This window comes from Herpailurus yagouaroundi, unplaced genomic scaffold (genome assembly GCF_014898765.1).
Source record: "Herpailurus yagouaroundi ecotype Mexico unplaced genomic scaffold, PumYag 100, whole genome shotgun sequence".
Taxonomy (NCBI): Eukaryota; Metazoa; Chordata; class Mammalia; order Carnivora; family Felidae; genus Herpailurus; species Herpailurus yagouaroundi.
In genome coordinates, this window is record NW_024412391.1 from 23,733,616 (window position 1) to 23,756,836 (window position 23,221).

A 23,221-nucleotide genomic window follows, 5' to 3' on the forward strand; every position below is an offset into this window, starting at 1 on the left:
CTGATTGACTTATTTTGCTTAGCATAATACATTCTAGCTCCATCCATATTATTGAAGATATCAAAATATCTTTCTTTTTGATGGCTGAATAATATTCCATTATATATATAACACCACATCTTATTTATATAATGAATAATGTTTCTATAAATATTTGTATACAGGTTTTGTATGGACATGTTTTCATTTTTCTTGTATATATGCTTAGGAGTGGATTTTGGTTCACATAGTAATTCTATGCTTAACTATTGGAGGAGCTGCTAGAGTGTTTTCCAAAGTGGCTGCACTAATTTGCCTTTTGACAGCAGTGTATCAGGTTTCCAGTTTTTACATATAACACTTGTCATTATCTAACTTATTGGTTACAGCCGTCCTAATGGGTGCTGAGTGGTACCTTGTGGTTTCAATTTGCGTTTCACTGATGGTTAATGATCTTTAATATCTTTTCATTTATTTGTTGGCCATTTGCATATCTTTGGAGAAATGTCTATTCAAACCCTGCCCATTTTTAAATTGGATTATTTCTTTATTATTGAGTAGTAATGCTGTGTTCTTCTGATTAATGTTTATGTGATTTATCTCTTTCTACTCTTCTACTTTTCACCTACCTGTATCATTGTATTTTAAGTGAGCTTTTTGACCCCAAACCATAAAACTACTAGAAGAAGATCCAGGGAAAAAGCTTTATGACATTGGTCTGGGCAATGAATTTTTTTGGATAAGACACCAAAAACCTAGGCAGCAAAAGCAAAAATAGACAAATGGGATTACATCAAGCTAAAAAGCTTCTGCACAACAAAGGAAACAATCAAGAGAAGAGAAAGTCAACCTACAGAATGGGGGGAAATGTGCAATCCATATTATCTGCTAGGATATTTAATATCTAAAATGTATAAGGAACTCCTACAACTCACTAGCAAAAAAATCAAATAACCTGATCAAATAATCAGTGAAAGGCCTAAATAGACACTTCTCAAAAGGATACAAATAGCCAACAGGTATATGAAGAGATGCTCAGTGTCACTAATTATCAGGGAAATGTGAATCAAAACCACAATGAGTTAATCACCTCACGCCTGGTAGAGCGGCAGTCATCAGAAAGACAGAAGATATCAGATATTGTCAACACTTCATCAAGTGTTGATGAAGATGTCAAGAAAAGGGAGCCCTTTTACACTGTACGTGGGCATGTAAATTGATTCAGCCATTATGGAAAACAGGGTGGAGGTTATTGAAAAAATTAAAAACAACTGGCTTATCTAATAATCCCACTTCTTGGTGTATGTCCAAAGGAATTAAAAACAGAATCTTGAAGAAATATCCACTCTCATGTTCACTGCAGCATTATTCACAGTAGGTAAGATGGAAACAGTCTAAATGTCCGTCAACAGATGAATGGATAAAGAAAATGTGGTGCATATATATGCGCAATGGAATATTATTGAGCAAATAAAAGAAAAGTCTGCCATTTGTGACAACATGGATGAAGCTGGAGGACATTATGCTGAGTGAAGTAAGCCACATGCAGAAAGACAAATACTGCCTGATCTCACTTATGTGGAATCTAAAATAGTCACATTCATAGAAACAGAGAGTGAGGTAGTGAGTACCAGGGACTTGGGGGAAGAGTAAATGGGGAGATTTTGGTCACCGGGTACCAAGTTTCAGTTATGCAAGATGATTAAGTTCTTGAGATGTAATATACAATGATGTGACTATATTACAGTACTTTATTGTTTGCTTGAAATTTGCTAAGAGGGTAGCTCTTAAGTGTTCTCACCATACACACACAAGTGGTAATGAAGGTGATGAATATGTTAATTAGCTTGATGTAAATATTTCACAGTGTATATCAAATCGTATACTTAAATAAATACAATTTTTGTCAATTAAAAATATACTTCAATATACCTATATACTAGTGTACCTCAACAAAAGAATTTCTTGTAGATACCACGTAGTTGGGTCCTATTTCAATCCACTGTGTCAATTTCTGTCTTTATTTGGTATGTTTAAACTACTTACACTTATTATAATTATTGACATGTTAGGACTTAAGCCTGCCATTTTATTATATTTTGTTCTCTCTTTTTTTTTTTTTTTTTCTGTTTTCTTTTACTGGCTTCCTACAAGTTCCATGAACATTTTTTAAAATTTCGTTTTGATATATTTATAGTGTTTTTTGAGTGTATTTCTTTGTAGAGCTTTTTTAGTGGTTGCTCTTGCTATTTACTTATCTGGCTCCTGATAGAAGAAGTTTGCTGACTCAAGGTCTAGACTTAAGAATGAGGAAGAAAATGTTAACTATGCAGATTAAAAGTATATTATGTCAGTAACTCTTACATTGTGAATAGCACAAAAAAATGAAGGAAGTTGTCTTCTAGTAATTTAAAACTTAATATGTGTTTCAACAAAAACATCACTCACATCATTGACAGGCGAGTGAAGTTCCAACATATACCTTCATCATTTCAGTTTTTCCTTTGTCTTACTCTTCAAATGAAATGTCATCCAAGGTTTGTGTTCAAACTGCATTCATCCATCACTTGCAACCATAGGTTAGCTACAGATATGAGTTCAATGAAAATCAACATGTTCTGTGAGAATCAGTTGGCCACGTGGGGTTCGTAGTAGAGTGTTACAGCTTTTCCTGTGAAATTGTGTGGAACAAATCTTTTATATCAGAAAAGTTCATGATAAACATAGGCCCCTGTGTGCGTGTGTATAGATGTACCACATGTGAGTGTGTGTGTGTGTGTCTGTGTGTATTCTCACATATGCATACTTGCCCCTCTCCACCAACCACAAACCAGTTGTGAATCATTGAACAGCACACCACCGGCAGTATCACTATTACCTTGAATTTTTAGAATTAAAGACACCTACAGTTTGAGTGTAATAATGCTGATTCAGCAAACCGAACCGACACAAGCCAGTGTTCCACTCTTACCTTCCATGTCACAGTATCCCAGTGGTCTGTAAGCTGCTCGTGGATGGTGATTACCTCAGCTGTAACAGTACAAGTGAGTGTGGTTTGATGCTGCAATTAAATGCGTACAAGATTCCTTCTTCTGAGTGTAGAGAAATTTTACATTGATAATGATTAAGAGGATGTTCACCATTATTCTGGTTTTCAGATTATAAAAGCATCTCACTTCTGTTTTATGTCACATTGATATTGCAAAAAGTAGAAAAGAGATTATTGTTTGATCCATGGAGGATAGTGCAAAATATGTGCGTAATGTCCACATGTTTTAAAGATTTTCTAAAATGCCATTTCATCACACAAAAGAGCAGCAAAAAATAGTATTTGGGCCCTGATACATTTTAATATATCTATTTGTGAATTCTTATTTAAGGACATTGCTTTAAAATTATTTAAATTTAGACTGTCTCCTGTGATGTAGTAGAGACCTTTTAATCTCCACTGCAGTTATTAAACAATTGTGTGTGTATATAATATCCCCAACTCTTTTTTGACATGGCTTTATTTCTCTGATCTAGGTTTATTTACAATATCTAATTCTAAATTTGTCTTGACTTTTCCCCTTCAGTTTAATGAGTGGCGTTAAGAATAACGTTGGAAGAGGGATCAATGTTGCCTTGGCAAATGGTAAGAATAATTATTTTAGCTTACAGATGTGATCAGTGGATACTCATGTGGCCCAAAGTAAAATGCACCTTAATATCAAGGGATCAGGTCAGAAAGTGCCACACTTGACCCTAAAGCCCTCTTCCCACCCTCATCCACAAAAACCACCTGTAGGGGGAGACTCGGTGTCCAAGTATTATAGCATGCTTTCTTGGAAGCCTCCCACTTGCTGTGCAGTGTGTGGAGAGCTTCCCACGTGAAATTGATGAATGCTGAGGAATGTGGAATCTAACAAAATGAAGATAGATTGACATGATGAGGGTGTGTGAATGACAGAGGGTGATGGACTAATGGGAGGGGTGGGGAGAGGAATGAAGAGTAAAAATTAATTGTAACTTTTCAGTATTATCCACATTCATCATGTAAGTTCATTAGTGAAAGTAAGTTCATTGAATCCTGAGCATCTCAAGTATTCTTGCAAAATCAAATCTGAAAATCTGAACCCGTGAAGTAAGGAACTGCATGCTTGCCTTTTCCTTCTGGTACAATAACCCTGTAAGGCTGTAATGGGGCGATTAGGAACCACGGCCACCTTACCCAGTTCGTAGTATAGGAAAATATTCTTTACTTCTTTCACAAAAGATAAGTTTCTGCATTTCTACTTTCTTCATTTTCTTAGGTAAAAAGCTCTGTACCTGTTTGTCTAATTGATAGCAAAAAAAAAAAAATACACTTTAAAAGGGAAATAGGTGAAAAAATTTTAAAAGATGACTTTAATGATAGAAAATAGCATCAATTGGGGCGCCTGGGTGGCTCAGTCGGTTAAGCGTCCGACTTCGGCTCAGGTCCTGATCTCACAGTTTGTGAGTTCAAGCCCCACATCAGGCTCTATGCTGACAGTTAGGAACCTCGAGCCTGCTTTGGATTCTGTGTCTCTCCTTCTCTCTGCTCTTCCCATGGTCATGCTCTGTCTCTCTCTGTTTCTCAATAGTAAATAAACGTTTAAAAAAAAATTTAAAAAAAATAGCATTAATTTAATCAATTAATCTTTTTGTAAAAAAATTAATCAATTAATCTTTTTGTAAAAGGCTTACATATTTTGTGGTAATTGTTAAATAAGGGAAAGTAGTAACACCTAAGAATGAAAAATATCGACCTGAATTTGAGTGGTCTACATACGGTCTCTCATGAACTTTGGTTGCTGCTCCTTGGCTTAAAGATTAGTGAGAAAGTGCAGAATTTTAATTTATCCAAAAGTTACTCTTTTAGAAATATATTTCAGGGGCGCCTGGGTGGCGCAGTCGGTTAAGCGTCCGACTTCAGCCAGGTCACGATCTCGCGGTCCGTGAGTTCGACCCCCGCGTCGGGCTCTGGGCTGATGGCTCAGAGCCTGGAGCACTGTTTCTGATTCTGTGTCTCCCTCTCTCTCTGCCCCTCCCCCATTCATGCTCTGTCTCTCTCTGTCCCAAAAAATAAATAAAAAACGTTGAAAAAAAAATTTAAAAAAAAAAAAGAAAAAAAAAAAGAAATATATTTCAGATGCACACAGTTCAGATTTTAAGTCTTTTTCAAAATAACTCTTTCTTGTAAATGAATTCACACCCATCATTGGATAAAATCATTTGTCCCATACAGTGTAGGAGTATATTTCAATTGCGTAATTTGATACGATTTCCATCTCTTTCAGGAAAAACAGGAGAAGTATTAGACACCAAATATTTTGACATGTGGGGAGGAGGTAAGTATAGATAGGTAACATGTAACTGTTCTGTTGCTATAGCACTGACTGACTTTTTAAGCCTCCTCAATATAACATAGCCCATTACTGAGAAAATAATGGTATTTTTGTGTTCATTCATTTTCTCTTTTCACTAAACATCTATCTGTATTTAAGTCATTAGTCATATTGCGTATATTTTGCTTTTTTATAGAAATTGTGTAATTAGGAGCAATAATACAAAAATTTAGATTTTAAAAATCTGAGTTCTGTATTTTGCAGCACAACTAATTGAAAGCTTTGGATCCTTTAGGTTTCTGACTGAACTTTTTAAAAAGGAAGAAGTAATTTAGAGAAGGGCAGAAGCAATTTAAGCACTTTTACTTAATTTTTTTGCATATTTTTTAGTCGCTAAAATAAATTATAACCAGGATTATTATTAAAGTAGATAAGTACTTGAGAGAAAGAATAGAGTGTTCTTTATAGTTCACTGCACGTAGAGTGATTCACCAGTATCTTCCTAATGTGGAAGTTCCTCAAGGAACAGGTGTAAGTCATTTATCAGCATGCAGAAGCGAGGACCTAGCCCCTTGAACAAGAGTGTGCCCCAAAGACATTTCTTCCTCAGATCTGATGGAAGGCCAACACTGATTTATCTTTGGATTCTTTTCTGAGGTGTTGGTTTGGGACATATATCAGCATGAGGCTGTCCCCAGCACCTCCTCATTTCCATTCCCTTTATAGATTCCCTAGAAGCCAGTAGCTGTTAGTCTTGAAGTTTATGTTAGGTTTTCAAACCATTCAGCTTTTCTAGTATTTCTTCAGCTTGTAATGAGATGCAATGTTTTATTTAGGACTTTTCATGGCTGTCAAAATGGTAGAAAGTTAAAATGCTACCATCAATTTTATACTCTCATGGCATAATTGGCCCCACCAAAACTTATTACAGGGAAACACCCTTCCAAAACCTTGGTTGAAATCAGCCACGTGACTAGAAGCTCTGCTGTTTCATCAACTGTAGATGGTAGATTACTGCCGAATGCTGAAAAGACTCTTCAAGTGAAGAAATAGGTGCAGTTTACTTCCATCTTTGCATTTAAAAGGAAATGGTTTGTTAGCTGCTCTGTACATTTTCTCAGAATTGAAAATGCTATTATTACAAAAAAGAATGCAGTTAGAGGACGTCTTTGGAATCTGCTATGGGAAGAAACTGAGTAAATTTGAAGTGTTCCAGTTCTGAAATAGTGTTAGATTTGGGGACTGCACAGAGACCTGATATTGGAGCATTCAAGATATAAAACGATTGGTAGTACCTGATCTACCTCTGACCACTTTGTAGTCACTGAAGTGGTTTATTTTTAAGTTTTTGTGAATCTTGGTGCACTAGACGAAGCAGGTAATGACTGTGATATTTGCCATAATTAGATATAGCCTTCATTCCTCTCCCAAGATATGCCCAGAGGATCATAATCAGTGTGTGTGTGTGTGTGTGTGTGTGTGTGTGTGTGTGTGTGCGCGCGCTCGCGCGCGCGTGTGTATTTAATTTTTAAAGAAATTGCAGAGCCTTTTATGAATTAGATAAAAGCTCTGTGTCCTTTTAGATAAGTACCCAAACCATTTTACATATACCCAGGGAATCCCTGAGGCTTTCTTCTGCCCCCACCCCAAGTTTCTTTCTTTAAATTATAAGTCATGCTTTAATATGACTTTGCCATGTGTTTTTTTTTTTTTCATTTAGCCCCTGGTGGAATGTCAGTACAAAAGACACATAGGATGAATCAGGATTGGGAAATTCTAAGTTGATGGTGGGATCCTATTAAGGGACAAACTTCATTTTTAACCTATTCATAAGATTTATTTCCCTTTTGGTTACTCTACTTTTGAAATTATTGATTTACAAATACTTCATGTTTTAGTTTATTAACTTTTAGGAGATTATCGTGATGGCTACTTAGTCACTAAAAAATCCCCCCAAACCATCAATCCTTTCTTTTTCTCCAGATGTGGCCCCCTTTATTGAGTTTCTGAAGTCCATACAAGATGGAACAATAGTCTTAATGGGAACATATGATGATGGAGCAACCAAGTATGTAAACTTAAAATTTTATACAATTTTTGGAGCTATAATTAGTTATAAAAGCAATACATTTTCAATGAAAAGAAAATACATAAAGCAGAGCAAAGTACTCAAATTCCAGATAAACACTATTAACATTTTTTTATTTGCTTCCTTCTGTCTTTCTCTGTATTTATCATGCATATATGGTCATAAAGTTAGAACCACATAGTACCTAAAGTTTGTTATACCCTTTTATATTCTAATTTTAGCAACCTTAAATAGTTTTCTCTAATATTAATATTCTTCAGTAGCATTTCCCATGGCCCACCAAGAGTTGATCACACGGCCCCACCTTTATTTGAAAGTTTCCTATTATTGCCAAAATTTTTGTATCATAAATAACATTTTGATAAACATCCTTTTAAGTAATCATGTCCTTAGGGTAAGTTCCTAGAAGTGGCATTAACTGTGAAGGAATAAGTGTTATATGTTTTTCATAATGTTTAATGCATGGTAAACTTTTATATAAAACTTTTTTCTTAAAATTGTACATGTTGTAAAACTTTGAAAATACAGAAAAGCACAAAGAAAACAAGTTATAGTTTGTCTACTCAGTGATAACCATTGATAAGTTAGTTTCCATCTCCAGTTTCCTTAATACATGTATTTTCTTCATCTTAATCATTTGGAATGCTAGCATTTACAGCATACCTTTTAATTTCTTTATGTGGTGAATATTTTCCCATAGCATTAAATAGCTTTCATAACAAAATTGTTCATGTCTGCCTAGTATAGCCCTTAAACATGTGTCATGATTTAAAAATTATTTAATCAAATACCTGCTGCTGGATCCTCAGGCTATTTCAAGTGTTCATACTTAGAAAAATGTACTATCTTAAACATTTTTGAACAATCATCTCTTTCTTTAAGACAGATTTTTTTGAGGTAAGGTATTGAATCAAAGGATGTTTATGTTTTTTAAAAATGATTTTTTTTAAGTTTGTACCAATTTTACATGGCTCTCATAAGTTTCAGGACACTGACTATTAATTTTTTAAAAGTTACCAATTCTAAAAGTTTTGGAAAGGGATTTTGTTAATGTGCCTTTCTTTGGTTATTGTTGAGACTGCATTTTTTTTCACAAGTGTTTTTGGCTCTTTCTCTTGTAAACTGTCTTTTGACCATTTAGGTTGACTCATATTGATTTGTAAGGACTTTTATACGTTAAGGATATTAACCATTTCTCATGTTAAAATATATTACTTTGTGGGTTTTTTTTGTCAATTTATGGTGCTTTTTGACTTTCAAGGTTTAGACTAATTCCTATTTAGTCAAGTGTATGGATTTTTCATTTTAGTTTCTTCTACTTTTATACTTGAAGTATTTTCCTATATCCAAATTAAATATTTAGTACGTTTTCTTCTTCCAGCAACTTCACTGTTTTCATGTATTTTATTTATTGAACATTTACTAAAAATGTTTATTTTGGGAGCGAGCACACGCACGTGCGTGAGCAAGGGAGGATGAGAGAGAGAGAATGAGAGAGAATCCCAAGCAGGCTCTGTGCTGTCAGCTCAGAGCCTGACATGGGGCTCAGTCCCATGACCTGAGCAGAGATCAAGAGTCAGACGCATGGGGCCCCTGGGTGGCTCGGTCGGTTGAGTGTCCGACTTTGGCTCAGGTCATGATCTCACGGTCCGTGAGTTCGAGCCCTGTGTCGGGCTCTGGGCTGACGGCTCAGAGCCTGGAGCCTGTTTCAGATTCTGTGTCTCCCTCTCTCTCTGCCCCTCCCCTGTTCATGCTCTGTCTCTCTCTGTCTCAAAAATAAATAAACGTTAAAAAAAAAAATTAAAAAAAAAAAAAGAGACACTTAACTGACTGAGCCGTCCAGGCTCCCCTGTTTTCATGTAATTTAAAAAATAAATCTGTTATTTCTCAGTGTCTTAGAATGCCTATTTTCATGTAGATTTGACTTCGTTTTTTATAATTTTTGTTCTGTTTATCTATTTCTTCCTTCCCCAGTAAGGCACTGTTTCAGTTTTTTAATAACTATTTTATAAAAATAACTGTACTTAATACCTTTCTGGGGTGGTTAAGAAGTTTTTTTTTTTAATTTTTTTTTTCAACGTTTATTTATTTTTGGGACAGAGAGAGACAGAGCATGAACAGGGGAGGGGCAGAGAGAGAGGGAGACACAGAATCGGAAACAGGCTCCAGGCTCTGAGCCATCAGCCCAGAGCCCGATGCGGGGCTCGAACTCACGGACCGCGAGATCGTGACCTGGCTGAAGTCGGACGCTTAACCGACTGGGCCACCCAGGCACCCCAAGAAGTCTTTAATAATAGTGTTTCTCAAATCCCTTCTATGATATTTTATCCAGATGAAAAGTATGGTACTTTTATCAGGAATAAAAAGCACTCCTTACAGATTTTAATTGAAAAGCCTATAAAATTAAGTTCACAAAGGAATATGGCATGTCTGTTTATTGATTTTTTTTGTACCTGCATTTAATGTATAATTACATTATTGCAGATTTGCACTAAGAAAACAGTGCTACTTTGTGAATGTTTTAAAGTGGAAGTATTTTCTTTGACTACATTTTATCTGGTTCAGCTAAGGATGTGTTAAATCCATAGATGGAAGGTTAAATAAAACTGATCTATGCATCCATTGCCATTTAGGTAGATAGAACTAAATGGAAAGTAATTAGGCATTCTTTATGAAAAAACAAGTAACTTGCTATTTGCTTTTGCTGATAGATTAAGATAGTTTACATGTATAATTTGAGGTTTAAAATTTTTTAAAAACCTTGCTTTCCTGAGTATATACACACGACCTCTCTTTTTCATCATGTTATTTCATAATTAAAGCTGTCAGCTTCAGACCTGTTTCCCTTCTTCTGATAAATTGTGGCGATACCTAAGAACTAAGACAGGATGATATTTCTTCTTTAACTGACGTTTATTGGTGCCCATCATATATAACAAGAGCAGAATCAGAAGACATTCAGCCTGTAAGGCAAAAGTAGAAATCTACATTTTGATGTCTTGGAGTACCTGGAGGCTCAGCTGGTTAAGCCTCCAACTTTGGCTCATGATCTCACGGCTCGTGAGTTTGAGCCTGACATCTGGCTCTCTGCTGTCAGCATAGAGCCTGCTTCAGATCCTCTGTCCACCCCCCCCCGCCCCCCTTCAGATCCTCTGTCCCCCTCCCCTGTGCGCTCTCTCAAAAATAAATTTAAAAAAATAAATAAATTGTGATGTCTTTATACTTAGCCAATGTATGGTTCAACCTCTGTATATTTAAATGATTTCAATTGTCTGCATTTTCAGTTTGGGTACAGGAATTTGTATTTTGAATATTTCCTTTTTCCAAACACCAGTGAAATAAATTGTAAGTATTGTGTCCTTTATACAAAAATGGACACGCAGTCTTTATAAATGGCCATCTGCATCTATTAAATGTAACGGAATTGAAGCATACACCTTGGCAGGTATCTGTGGAACATTTGAAGTGTGATTCATCAGCTGTGGTATACCCAGTCTTCTATGGGATTAGAAGCTGTCTGTGCTTCAGCTGATGTGTTAAGGACTTTTCTTTCCATAAGGCTTCTGGATTTTACTTCATAGGAATGGTTTGTTTTCCTGCTTATACCCAATACCCAAAAGAGTTTAGAATTTGAAATGGATGTGCCTACTGTCTCTAAGACTGGGAGTTGGTATGGGTTCTCCATAGTTGTCCCTGCCTGATCCCAGTTACTGCTATCAGCAGTGAGCTCCTTGGCTGTACAGTGAACTTGTGAGAGTGTTTGCGATTGGTCTCCATCACAGCACTTCCCAGAGTGTGTTCTAGTGGGATCCCAGCCCTTTAAAACTGTAATGGTCAAATAAGTTTGGGGGATGGCACCTTGCATTTTGCCTCTTTCAGGGATTTGCAATGCAAGGCCCTGAAGTTTGCCCCTAAGGAAACCTCTTTACCTTTGTTTATCCCAGTGTTTCTTGATTGTAACAAGGAAGCCCATTTTAAAAACAAAACAAAACAAAAAACAATCAAAAAAACCCCACTATATTTAAGAAAAGGTACATTTTGGAGAGTGCAGATCTCTAATGATGCCTACTTCCTCCCCCGACCTACCCTTCTAAAATAAATTGTTTATATAATGAAGAACTTTAATAGTTTGAGCAAGCTAAATTTTGCTATCATAGCCCTCCTTTTGGAGACAACACTCTATGACGTGTTAGCTTCCTGGCTAAGTGAAAGGTTTAAATGTGGGTGACCTGAAGTAAGTGATCTTAAGTCATTTGACAAAGCATCCAAGCCACGGTTGGGGGGGGGAAGGGAATTCCCATGGAACTCGTTTACAAATCTCTCCGCTGAACTGCTTACCTCTGAAGGGCACCAGTATCTCATCATTGCTCTATCTGAAACAGAACAGAGCAAAAAACTATTAAGTAAACATTACGTTCTCAGGGTTGGTCTCCTTCTAAATACCACCTGGTAGTCTTAGCTTGGGTAAATGGAGCAATAAATATGTTCCCCAAATCATTTGATACTTCATGTTTGAAACTAATTAGCATTTCTCTTTCATTTTTCCGTTTTCCTGCACCATACACAGGACCCTTGTCACCTTTCATCATGTTAAGTTTCTGGGTTGGTTTACCCTCTGGGCTGCATTTTTTTGGGCATCAGCTCTCTGGTTGATTATCAGCTCTCTTAAAATGAGTGCCCCAGATCAAACACAGGGCTCCAGATGTGGTCTGGCCAGTGCAGGGGAGAGGCTAGCTTTTACCATTCTGGAGATTACATTTCTTTGAATATTCATGCAGACTAGTATTGTATTAGTTTCCTTTAAATGGTCATATCACATTTTTGACTCATGAATTTTTGGTTAAGTTAAACTCTTAGATCATTTCATTTGATCTCAGACCTTTTTTTTTTTTTTTTAAACCACTGCCAAGTCAGGTCTCTCTCCCCATTCAGTATTTGCTTTTGTTTAATCTAAATGAAGGGCTTCATTTACCCTTGTTATCCTTATTACATTCAATTTTGCTGATTTTAGCCCATTAGGTCATGATTCTGACATTTGTCCTATGAGATTTCCATGATCCAGGCTTTGTAGTCTCTCCAGAGTTGTTCTTGTGTCTAAATCGAAGTCATTGATGAAACTGTTCGCCAAGGGCAGTGTGCCACCCTACTAGGGGCCTCCTCCGAGGGATTCATCTACTGATCATCTACAGAAACTGTTTTTTAAACAGCTGCCAGTGCACCCTAATAGGCATATCATCCAGCTGCTGCTTCATTATTTTATTCATAGAGGCTATTTTCTTTTTATTTATTTATTTATTTATTTATTTATTTATTTATTTATTTTATTTATATATGAAATTTATTGTCAAATTGGTTTCCATACAACACCCAGTGCTCATCCCAAAAGGTGCCCTCCTCAATACCCATCACCCACCCTCTCCTCCCTCCCACCCCCCATCAACCCTCGGTTTGCTCTCAGTTCTCAACAGTCTCTTATGCTTTGGCTCTCTCCCACTCTAACCTCTTTTTTTTTTTTTTTTCCTTCCCCTCCCCCATGGGTTCCTGTTGAGTTTCTCAGGATCCACATAAGAGTGAAACCATATGGTATCTGTCTTTCTCTGTATGGCTTATTTCACTTAGCATCACACTCTCCAGTTCCATCCACGTTGCTACAAAAGGCCATATTTTCTAAGAGTCTCAGATGCTCACTTGAAACTCATGAACTATGCTAATTACAGTAGCCTAATCTACCACCCGAAAACCTCTTTACATGGTGAAATGCCTGAGATGACATTAACTTGGCTTGATTTATTTCTCCCTCCTCCTCACTACCCCATCTTTCCTCTTCCTCCTTTTTTTTTTTTTTTTTTTAATGTTCACAGGATCTCCTTGCTGTAATCCATTCTAGAATTTGCTAAGAATTGGAAGTAGTTCTATTGAACCATTGTTTCTAAAAATTTCCTTGCCTTTTTTGAAGACTGGAGTAACTTTTAACGATTTAGCACCTTCATTTTCCATAATGCTTCTAAAATAATGGACATTGCCTTGAAGATGATATTAATAAGTTCCTCAGAATTTAACTGTGTGATGTGTGTAGGCCTGGAGGCTTCCCTTTACTTTAAAGCACTTATATAGACATTCCTGAACCACTCTTCCCTTTTTATGTTGATCAGAGTGTTTGCCTCCCTGGAAAGGACAGGCATGCTTTGATCTCGATATTATACTGTTCCTGTGAAACAGTGGGTCAGTTCGTTGTTTATGCTTAGTAGCAGAAGTTCTTTCTGTGGTCTTTTATAGTTTTAGGAGTCTCATCTTATTCTGAGCACTACAGGTCTTCCTGGTAGTAGTATTCAAAGTTTTGCCATCAGTAATATGATTTGCCCTACATTTTTGGATGCTTTTCTGAGTTTGAGCCCATCAGAGAACACTCCTATAGCAGCACTAATTTGGAACCTATCCTTCTCTTTTCTGGGATTGCTAGCAATCATACAGTGAAAATTATTGGGACTTTTGGTTTGTTTTTGAAGAGTCCTCTTCTCTCATAAGAGCTTTTAATCTGAACTTTGTATGATGTGCTCTCTTCAAAGTCCAGGCTCCGGGGTCACCTGTACCTGGCGTTGCTTATTCTTCAGCTTCCGGAGATAGTATGGTGATTTTCTTCCACAGTTCTTGACACCTACACTTTTACTTCCCAAGTGGTTCTTCCCTGTTGGTCCACATTGAGCCCAGGACATTAATTCTCCATGTTGCTTTCTGTGCTTTTCAAGACAGGGTGCATCGGCCTGTTGTGATGGTGTGACCGTGGGGCTCTCAGCAGCTCCTTTTTCCCCAGGAAAGATGGAGGCAGATCTCTGAGTCGCCCCCTCTCCAGTACCCACTTCCTCTATTGTACTCCAGATTGCCCCTGTGTAGCTGTAGAATCTCTTCTGGGAAAACTTGATCCCTGTCTCTGCTTTCTTGTTTGTCACAGGATAATTTTTAATTAATTTTAAAGAAAATGTAGTCCATTGAAATTTTTCACATCTCTGCTAGTTAAGACCATTGGTGGAGATTAATGTATATGTAACACACTCATGGGGGTCCTATATAGAATAAAAGCTTATATTTTTAAATTTATGCTATGTATATATTAGTTACACTGGCTTTTAAAGAAATGGGAGGGGCTCCTGGGTGGCTCAGTCAGTTAAGCATCTGACTTCAGCTCAGGTCATGATCTCCCAGTTCGTGGGTTCAAGCCCCACATCAGGCTCTGTGGTGACAGCTCAGAGCCTAGAGCCTGCTTGGATTCTGTGTCTCCCTCTCTCTCTCCTCTCCCCTGCTCCTGCTCTGTCTCTCTGTCTCTCTGAAAAATAAAACAGCATTGAAAAATAAAATAAAGAAATGGGATATTTTGATACCTAATGTGTATTGAATCAAGTGCTGAGAATATTGGTTACGTTGCATGATTTTAAACTTCTTTTTGAAACATGAAATCATCTTTTACTAAAATAAAAGATGTCAGAAAGGAATAATGAAATCCTCCAAGTTCTATGTAGGCAAAGCAGACAATTTTAGAAATTACTGAGAAACTTACCTTGTTCTAAAACTATAGTGGATACTCATAGGGGTAAGGGGTGGGGGCGCCTGGACCGCCCCAGGTTTGAGGGTTTGCTAGGACTAGCATGTGGTCCTGCTCACCTCATGGCTGCTATTTGTTGCAGCAAAAGCACAATCAGCAAAAAGGGGAAATACGCACTGAGCAAAGTCTGGTGGGAACCAGGCTCAGGTTCCAAGAGTCCTCTCCCAGTGGAGCCACATAAGACAGGCTTCATTCCTCCAGCACCAAACAGTGACAACACTGTGAAATGCTGTCTTGTAGGAAAGCTTACTGGGGACTCAGTGTCCAGGGATTTTACTGGCTACTGGCCACATAGGCACCCTCTGCCTGACACATCCCCAGATTCCAGACTCCCAGATGTAAAGTAGGTGTTCAGCATAGACAGCCTTGCTTCTGCAGTACAGGCACAGTGACCCATCCCGAGCAGTTCTGGGAATGGGGGGAGCCCTCCCCAAATCCAAGTGTCCAGCTGCCAGCCGGGGACCAACCCGCTGTGAGGCCTTTCTAAAGATAGCCCTCGTAGGCCGGCTTGGTTGCCCTCTTCTGCACAGGACCGCAGGGTGTTCTCATGGGAAAGGAAGTAAAGAGATGAAGGGAAGGAGTCAAAACAAAGCCATTTTCAAGTTGCTTCTGGATCTCTGGCTAAATTGGCCTAGTTTACTCAAGTACATCAAGATGACTGGTTCTGAAATTCAGAAGTAAGGAAGTAAAAATGATTGCCCTTCAATATATTTCTTAATTGATATAAAATTCATAGATGAAGAAGATTTTATTCATACTTTTTACAGGGAGCCAGGCCTGCAGTCGGAGAAACCACCGACTTTGCAAGCAGTTTTTACTTTACGTATAAAACAGTCTCTTGGCATCTGTGAACTTCACTTTCAGCTATTTAGGAGCAACCCCAAAGCCCATGAGGTGCCAATTGGTAATTACTCTGAGATGTAAATGTGAATCAAACCCCAGAGCCTCAGGGCCCCTGGGTGACTCAAGTCAGTTAAGCTTCCAACTCAGCACGGATCAAGATCTCCCAGTTTGTGAGTTCAAGCCCCGCGTCACGCTCTATGATGACAGCTCAGAGTCTGGAGCCTGTTTCGGATTCTGTATCTCCTCTCTTTCTGCCCTCCCCACTTGCATCCTGTCTCTCTCTCTCTCTCTCTCTCTCTCTCTCTCACTCTCAAAAGTAAATAAACATTAAAAAAAAAATTTTTTTAATGTATTGCTGGGGCACCTGGGTGGCGCAGTTTGTTAAGCATCTGACTTCAGCTCAGGTCATGATCTCCCAGTTTGTGAGTTCAAGCCTGCATAGGGCTCTGTGCTGACAGCTCAGAGCCTTGATTCAGTTTCAGATTCTCTCTCTCTCTCTCTCTCTCTCTCTCTCTCTGCCCCTCTCCCACTATGCACTCGTTCTCTCCCTCCCCCCCCAAAAAATAAATTAATAAACAAATAAAACCACCAAAACCTCTATAGGCGGTCATCACTAGGCTGCCTAGTGAACCTACTGCCCAACCTCTGCATTTTAATACTACTTATTCTTATTGCAGCAAGATTCACCTGCTAGTGCTGGTAATGCAAGTAAAATGTTCTAGGAAGGTAGCCAGAAAACAGAATGTTTGGATAAACTAAAAAGTGGAATTTGACAGTCCTCCAAATCCACGACATCCTAACACCATTTGGAAACAAGAAAACAGGGTTCAGGCAATGCACTCAGGGAGTGTCCCTCTAATACAGGTTGCTCATTAAGCGAGCAAACAAATGAAAAGTGATGGCTAATTCACGTAAGGATGGGCGCAGGAAAACACGGCTGCAGACTTTGGGAAGAAAGCCAGAAGCATGTACACCTGATTCTCTGAAAGTCTCAAAATCTTCAGAGAGGCCAGGACTTCAGGGTTTCTTTTGCAAAGGCATTTCATTTATTTTTATTTTACCAGGTTGTAAGTGCCTCACTTTATATAGATTTTTGAGTCTAAATATTCCAGGGTTATAGCTGATTTTTTCAGTGATTCTAATGAACTTCCTCTAGGAGAACAGCAGTACCCAGGCTGTAGTTAAACAGCTCCACTAGTGGGTGTTTCCCCCCAAATACAAAAACACCCCTATGTCTATTGTGGCATTATTTACAATAACCAAGATATGGAAGCAGCCCAGTGGCCATCAATAGATGAATGGATAAAGAAGATGTGGTATATATGTATGTATACACACGCACACACATGGACAATGGAATACTACTCAGCCACAAAAAAATAATAAAATCTTGTAATTTGTAGCAACATGAACAGAGCTACAGAGTATAATGCCAGGAGAAATAAGTCACAAATACTGTATGATTTCACTCATGTGGACTTTAAGAAACAAGCAAAGGAAAAAGAGAGACAAACCAAGAAACAGACTCTTAGCTACAGAGAACAAACTGATGGTTGCCTGAGGGGAGGTGGGCGGGGGCATGGGTGAAATAGATGATGGGGAGTAAGGAGAGTACTTGTCCTGATGAGCACTGGATAATTTATGGAAGTGTTGAATCACTATATTGTACGCCTGAAACGAATCTAACACTGTATGTTAACTACACTGGAATTAAAAATTAAAAGAAAAAACAGCCCAGCTCCACTGCCCATGGATGTGGTTTGCATAAACTGGAAGTATAATATATATATGCACTTCTTTCTTGTTTTACTCAGTTTTTTTTAAACAAATTATTTTATTCATCGTCACGACAGTTACATGAGAACTCTGGTACCTAGTGTTTCTTTCATTAGTACCTTAAAAGAGTTGACTGATAATGGCATGAGATGTTTCAAAGAATACTGTCAGGTAAATAAGTACCTTCCTCACTGCCCCTTATGCTATTTGCAAATAGAAACCTTACCTTGCCTCAGACTTTAGCAGAACAGACGTCTGTAAGTGACCTGTAAGTACCATCTCTTGGAAGATATATAGGACCTACTGCCGAATACCTGCACAGGTGGCCCTTGCCCTGAGCGATCTTTTGTTCTCTCTCTCTCTCGCGCGTGCGCGCTCTCTCTCTCTCTCTCTCTCTCTCTCTCTCTCTCTCTCTTTTAAACTCTACAGCTAGCTAGCGTGTATCTACTGAATTTCTTCCTTTTTGTGACACAGAGAGGAGACCGAGAATACTCAGCATTAGGATGATAACCCGCACAACATTTCTTAACACTATCTTTCAGTTAGCTGTTTCCCTATCAGTTAACTTTTGCCACTGCCCTTCGTCGTCGTTGGCTGCACTTCACTGCTGTGTGGTTGATGCTCATTTTTACTAAGTAACCACTCAGCAGTTCTTACTGAAGTACAATTTATATACTTACTCTCAAGATTCATTTTCGTTGAAATAAAACATAGTATTTGAAACACCTCGATACCTGTCCGCATTTACCTTTTTTCAAATGTAATTGACAGAGGGATTAGTGGAAATTCAAAGTGATTTTTAATTTTGCAAAGATACTGTTTGCTTAAGACCTTGTATTAACCTAGGTAGGCATGTGCTCACTGCGGTATCCCTTATTTATTTGGTGGATGTAGATGAAAGTGAATTATTGTAAAGATGAAGACAATCTAAAAGGTATTTCTTAATAGAATAAACTTAAAATTGCTAGATTTCATGTCTTTTGTCACTAAAGAATTCAAATGAATTCAAATAGTAGGAATGTTGCTCTGAAAAGAAATTTTTTAAGTTTATTTCTTTATTTGAGAGAGGCAGAGACAGCACAAGCGGGGAAGGGGCAGAGAGAGAGAGGGAGAGAGAGAGAGAGAGAGAGAGAGAGGGAGAGAGAACCCCAAGCAGTCTCCGTGCTGCCAGCACAGAGCCCGACATAGGGATCAAACTCACGAAACTGTGAGATCATGACCTGAGCCAAAACCAAGAGTTGGATGCTTAATCGACTGGGCCACCGAGGTGCCCCTGAAAAAAATTCTTTATTCTTTTTTTATATTCTCATTTAAGCTGATACTTTCTCATTTCATCTCATGTTATATGTTAATATCCTTGTGAATCAGTATACTTAGATAATATTAGTGCTCTGTGTTAATTGTATTATTCTTTTTCCTCCTCTTTAAGACTCAATGATGAGGCGCGGCGGCTCATTGCTGAATTGGGGAGTACCTCTATTACTAATCTTGGTTTTAGAGACAACTGGGTCTTCTGTGGTGGGAAAGGCATCAAGACAAAAAGCCCCTTTGAACAGGTTAGTGTCTTAGACTTTCAAAATTAATGGACAAAAGTAAACTGTGAAACTATACACTGCATATTCCTATCCCAATTATTTGAAACTTAGACAAAGCAGCCATTAAATATGTTTATATTATTTTTCATAAGCTCTTGGTAATCAGTTATTTGAAATAACCATGGCACTGTTTTAAAACCAAAATTTAAAAATAGTCCTATTCTGCATGGAAAATTTTTTCCTATATGACAGTGCATTGGCATGTCAGTGCTTTTTTCAGGACCATTGGGAAGCATCGATTACTAAGGATTTTAATCGAGCTTTTGATATTATAATCAGTTAAGTTTAGAAATACCTTAGAACTTAGAAGAATGTAAACTTCACTTTTTGACTAACGGATGATCCTTTAGAAAACTTGTGCCATGTTTTGTTCTTTTGGCTATTTGAAGGCCTGCTAGGCCCCAAGGGTGGCTCATTAACTGTCTGGAACAGTAATTGGTGTGCACGCATCACTGACGTGAGTGTTACTGAAATGAGTGCACTGAAGTATGTTCCTGTAGAGCAGCAGTTCATAACGGTCTTTAACCCTGTATCCTACTATTGTATTCCAACAGCACATCAAGAACAATAAGGACACAAACAAGTACGAAGGATGGCCCGAAGTTGTCGAGATGGAAGGATGCATCCCCCAGAAGCAAGACTGATGTAGAGGAAGTTGAAGGAGACACACTTTCATTATTAATGGCAGAGCTGTGACAGAGGAGCTATGTGTAAATACTTTAAGAGCATGCAGCCATCTCGGTGTGTGCATGAGCATTATCCCTTTTGATATCAGGATTATTTATTGCTAACGTAAATAGATGCCTGTGTAAATAGTCATCATAATGAGCAAATCACTGACCATTTCTAAGCACATTTCCATAATAATAGTACAGTGGTTAGACTGCTACAGTAATGACATCCTTTAATTCTAAAAGCATACCTGATGGATAACTGAACCGATTGTGAAAAATATATTGATATGTATACTGGTTGCTGTGAAAACCTATCATGGAATAATTTGGATTTTAGGGAGGAGACTTTGTTTTCTTTTATGCACATATATACATACACGTATATATGTATGTATATATGTATGTATATATATTGCTTTTTAATGATAGTATCTTTTAAATTAAAAAGATATTTGGCTAGTTGTGTGTGTAATGTTACTTTACAGTCTGACTCTCTGCTCTTTTTCCTTAGTCTTTCTCTTCTTCCCAAAAAACCTAGAAATAAATGAAAACCTGTATCAGATATGTGAAAAGCACAACAGAATTCTTTTTTTTAATGTACACAGTAAAAAGTAAATATGTAAATGTAGATGGTATTCAGGACTGTAGTTTGCTGGATTTCGTGTTAGCGGTGTGAATAATGACTTCGCAGAAGCTGCTTAGAGTGAGGCTGGGGGTGGCAGCCCCATGGAACTAGGGAAGCTGGCCGCGTCCCTTCCCTGTCCCAACCAGGTAGTGCAGGACAGCCATGGCAGTATATTTAGAGCAACACTGGCATAGATTTCCCTCTTGAACTGTTGTCAGCATTGACCATGTGGTTTAGAAAAAGGCATACTTTAATATCATAGTTATTTTGATGGTCAACCAAGAAATAATTCTGTATTTACTTCATCTAACTTCATAATAGCAGTTTTGCCTGAAGATATAAGGACTTAGAAAAGTCGTAATTACTGAGTGGAGTGATACCATTTAAAAAATAATTTGATTGGACCTCAGATGACTTCATACCCAATTCTACATAAAATTTTGTTAACTTGAGATATTAACTAAATGATTCAATGTGTGTGTGTGTGTGTGTACACACACACACACACACATTAAGGGCGTTAAATACCTATTGTGCATGAAATATCTTAAACTGGAACATAAATTAATGATCAAACTGCTATTCACAATAAAAGGCAACACTTAAATTTTGAATATAATTTTAGATGACTTGTATAAAAAAACTAAAGGCAGTATTTTTATTTTGCTGTAAGCCAAGTTGGAGACTATTAGCTATTTCTTAAATATTAACGAGCTTTGGGGTACTGGTTCTTCTCAAACTGAATGTAATTCAAGAATAAATGCACCTTATACGTTTATAGAATTTTTGTAAACTTTTCAGATTTCTGGTGCTCATATGCAAAATCACATTCAGCATGTATATTTTGACATTTAAAATACTTCCCTAGATTATGTCAATTAAAAGAATAGCTCTTTTCCAGTTCCAGGGATGGTGAATTGATGTTGCATTTTTTGCATTGTTGGGTTTTGTTGTATTATCTGGCCAAATAACATACCTACAAAACTTCACATTAGTGTTTGTCAAGCATTCATTGTACTGCTCAACATGGAACGTTTAAGACATTCCTATGCTTAAACACACTGATATCCTCAGGATATACGTATAGAATTTAAGTACCCAGATGGCAAGACATCCCTTTCAAGGTGAAAAGTATAAGACGGTAGCTTTGTGAAGCTGTACAGAATGTCATAAGGAGGGATAAAGATTGGTTCTGTGGCAGTTTCGGTGCAGTTTGCTTTTGTTTCAGTTCATGTATAGATGGTGCCAACTTTAGAAGCAATAATTTTCCCACGTTTCATTTTCAGATCTCTTGTAAAAGTCTGCATTGTAAATGTAACAATGTTCATTTGATGTTGAGAATTTTCTTTATTAAAATCAGAAATTTGGCATTGACATTTTGGTGTATTAAATGGTGTATAAGGACTTTGGGATGCATACTTTTTATTTGAAATTACAAATTTTTGTTTTCCAGAACAAGTGTGTTATAGTATGCCTATTAAAGTTAAGCTAAGACTGTAGGAAATAAGTGATATTTGGGAAATTAAAGAAAAATTGAGCCAGAGTCTTTATATTCCTGACTTTAAATTGATTAAAGTTCGTCAGTGTTCTATGTTTTGTATTTGTTTCAAAATGAATCAGCTAATATTTTATTATGCCAGATGAAACCCAAAGCATTTAGCCTGTATTGCACTTCATACTTTAACAGTTTTTACAATTCTAATTTGAACCCCTCCCCAAAAGATGATAGTTTAGTTGACATACCCCATTTTTAACTGAAGGAATGAGAAATGTGCTGTGCTCAGTTAGAGTATGAAGAGTAGAAATGCATGTAGAATACTTTTTAAAATGAATTTTAAAATGAATTGCTCATGTTGATCAGGGAAAAGATTTCCTGCTTTACCCTCCTCAGCGAGGCCTCGGACAGCAGGCCTTTTTTTTTAAAAAGAAATGTTTATTTAAAAATTTTTTTTTAATATTTATTTATTTTGAGGCAGAGAGAGAGTCCAAGCAGGGGAGGGGCAGAGGGAGAGGGAGACACAGGATCGGAAGCAGGCTCCAGGCTCCGAGCTGTCAGCACAGAACCCGATGCGAGGCTCGAACCCACGGACTGCGAGATCATGACCTGAGCCGAAGTCAGATGTTTAACTGACTGAGCCGCCCAGGCGCCCCTGTTTTATTTTTGAGAGAGAGAGAGAGAGAGAGAGTGTTTGCGAAGCAGAGGAGGAGTAGAGAGAGGCAGAGAGAGAATCCCAAGCAGGCTCTGGGCTGACAGCCGTGAGCCTGACACAGGGCTCAAACTCACACACTGTGAGATTATGACCTGAGCCAAAGTCGGATACTCAACTGACTGAGCCACCTAGGTGCCCCAGATTTTACCTTTTCTAAAGCACCCCTTAGAATTTTGCTGCGTCTTCCCAGCTTGATCTTTCTGTCGCATACTTGGTTTTTGATTGTCATGTGATGATAGTTAATCCCAATTCCCCTCAAAGCTCCCTTAATCTCACTACTGTCCTACCTCTGGTCTCTTCTCTCCCACACCCCCGTTCTTGAGGTTCCTGTCAAATCAAGGCCAGCTAGAGCAAAAAGCAGGCCTGCCTGGCTTGGGAGTGGCAGTCTTGTTAGGCAGCTTGAAGGAGCGTGGGGAACGCCTTCCAGGAACCTAGGAGACTTCTTCCACCAGAACCTTCCTGCAATCCAGTGAGGGTGCAGACAA

The 23,221-nt window shown here is 37.9% G+C and overlaps 1 protein-coding gene across 2 annotated transcripts in view; it reads left to right on the plus strand.

Moving 5' to 3' along the window:
* The window catches only part of FAM3C (FAM3 metabolism regulating signaling molecule C), a 65,223-nt gene extending 43,292 nt beyond the window's left edge, over positions 1-21,931 (plus strand). For both annotated transcript variants that reach the window (XM_040472134.1, XM_040472133.1), the window contains exons 6-10: positions 3,555-3,613; positions 5,280-5,330; positions 7,311-7,395; positions 19,062-19,188; positions 19,782-21,931. In XM_040472134.1, coding sequence (XP_040328068.1) covers positions 3,555-3,613; positions 5,280-5,330; positions 7,311-7,395; positions 19,062-19,188; positions 19,782-19,871 — 412 coding nt within the window. In that variant the 3' untranslated portion in view covers positions 19,872-21,931. The remainder of the gene's footprint in view (positions 1-3,554; positions 3,614-5,279; positions 5,331-7,310; positions 7,396-19,061; positions 19,189-19,781) is intronic.
* Positions 21,932-23,221: the final 1,290 nt, after the last annotated feature.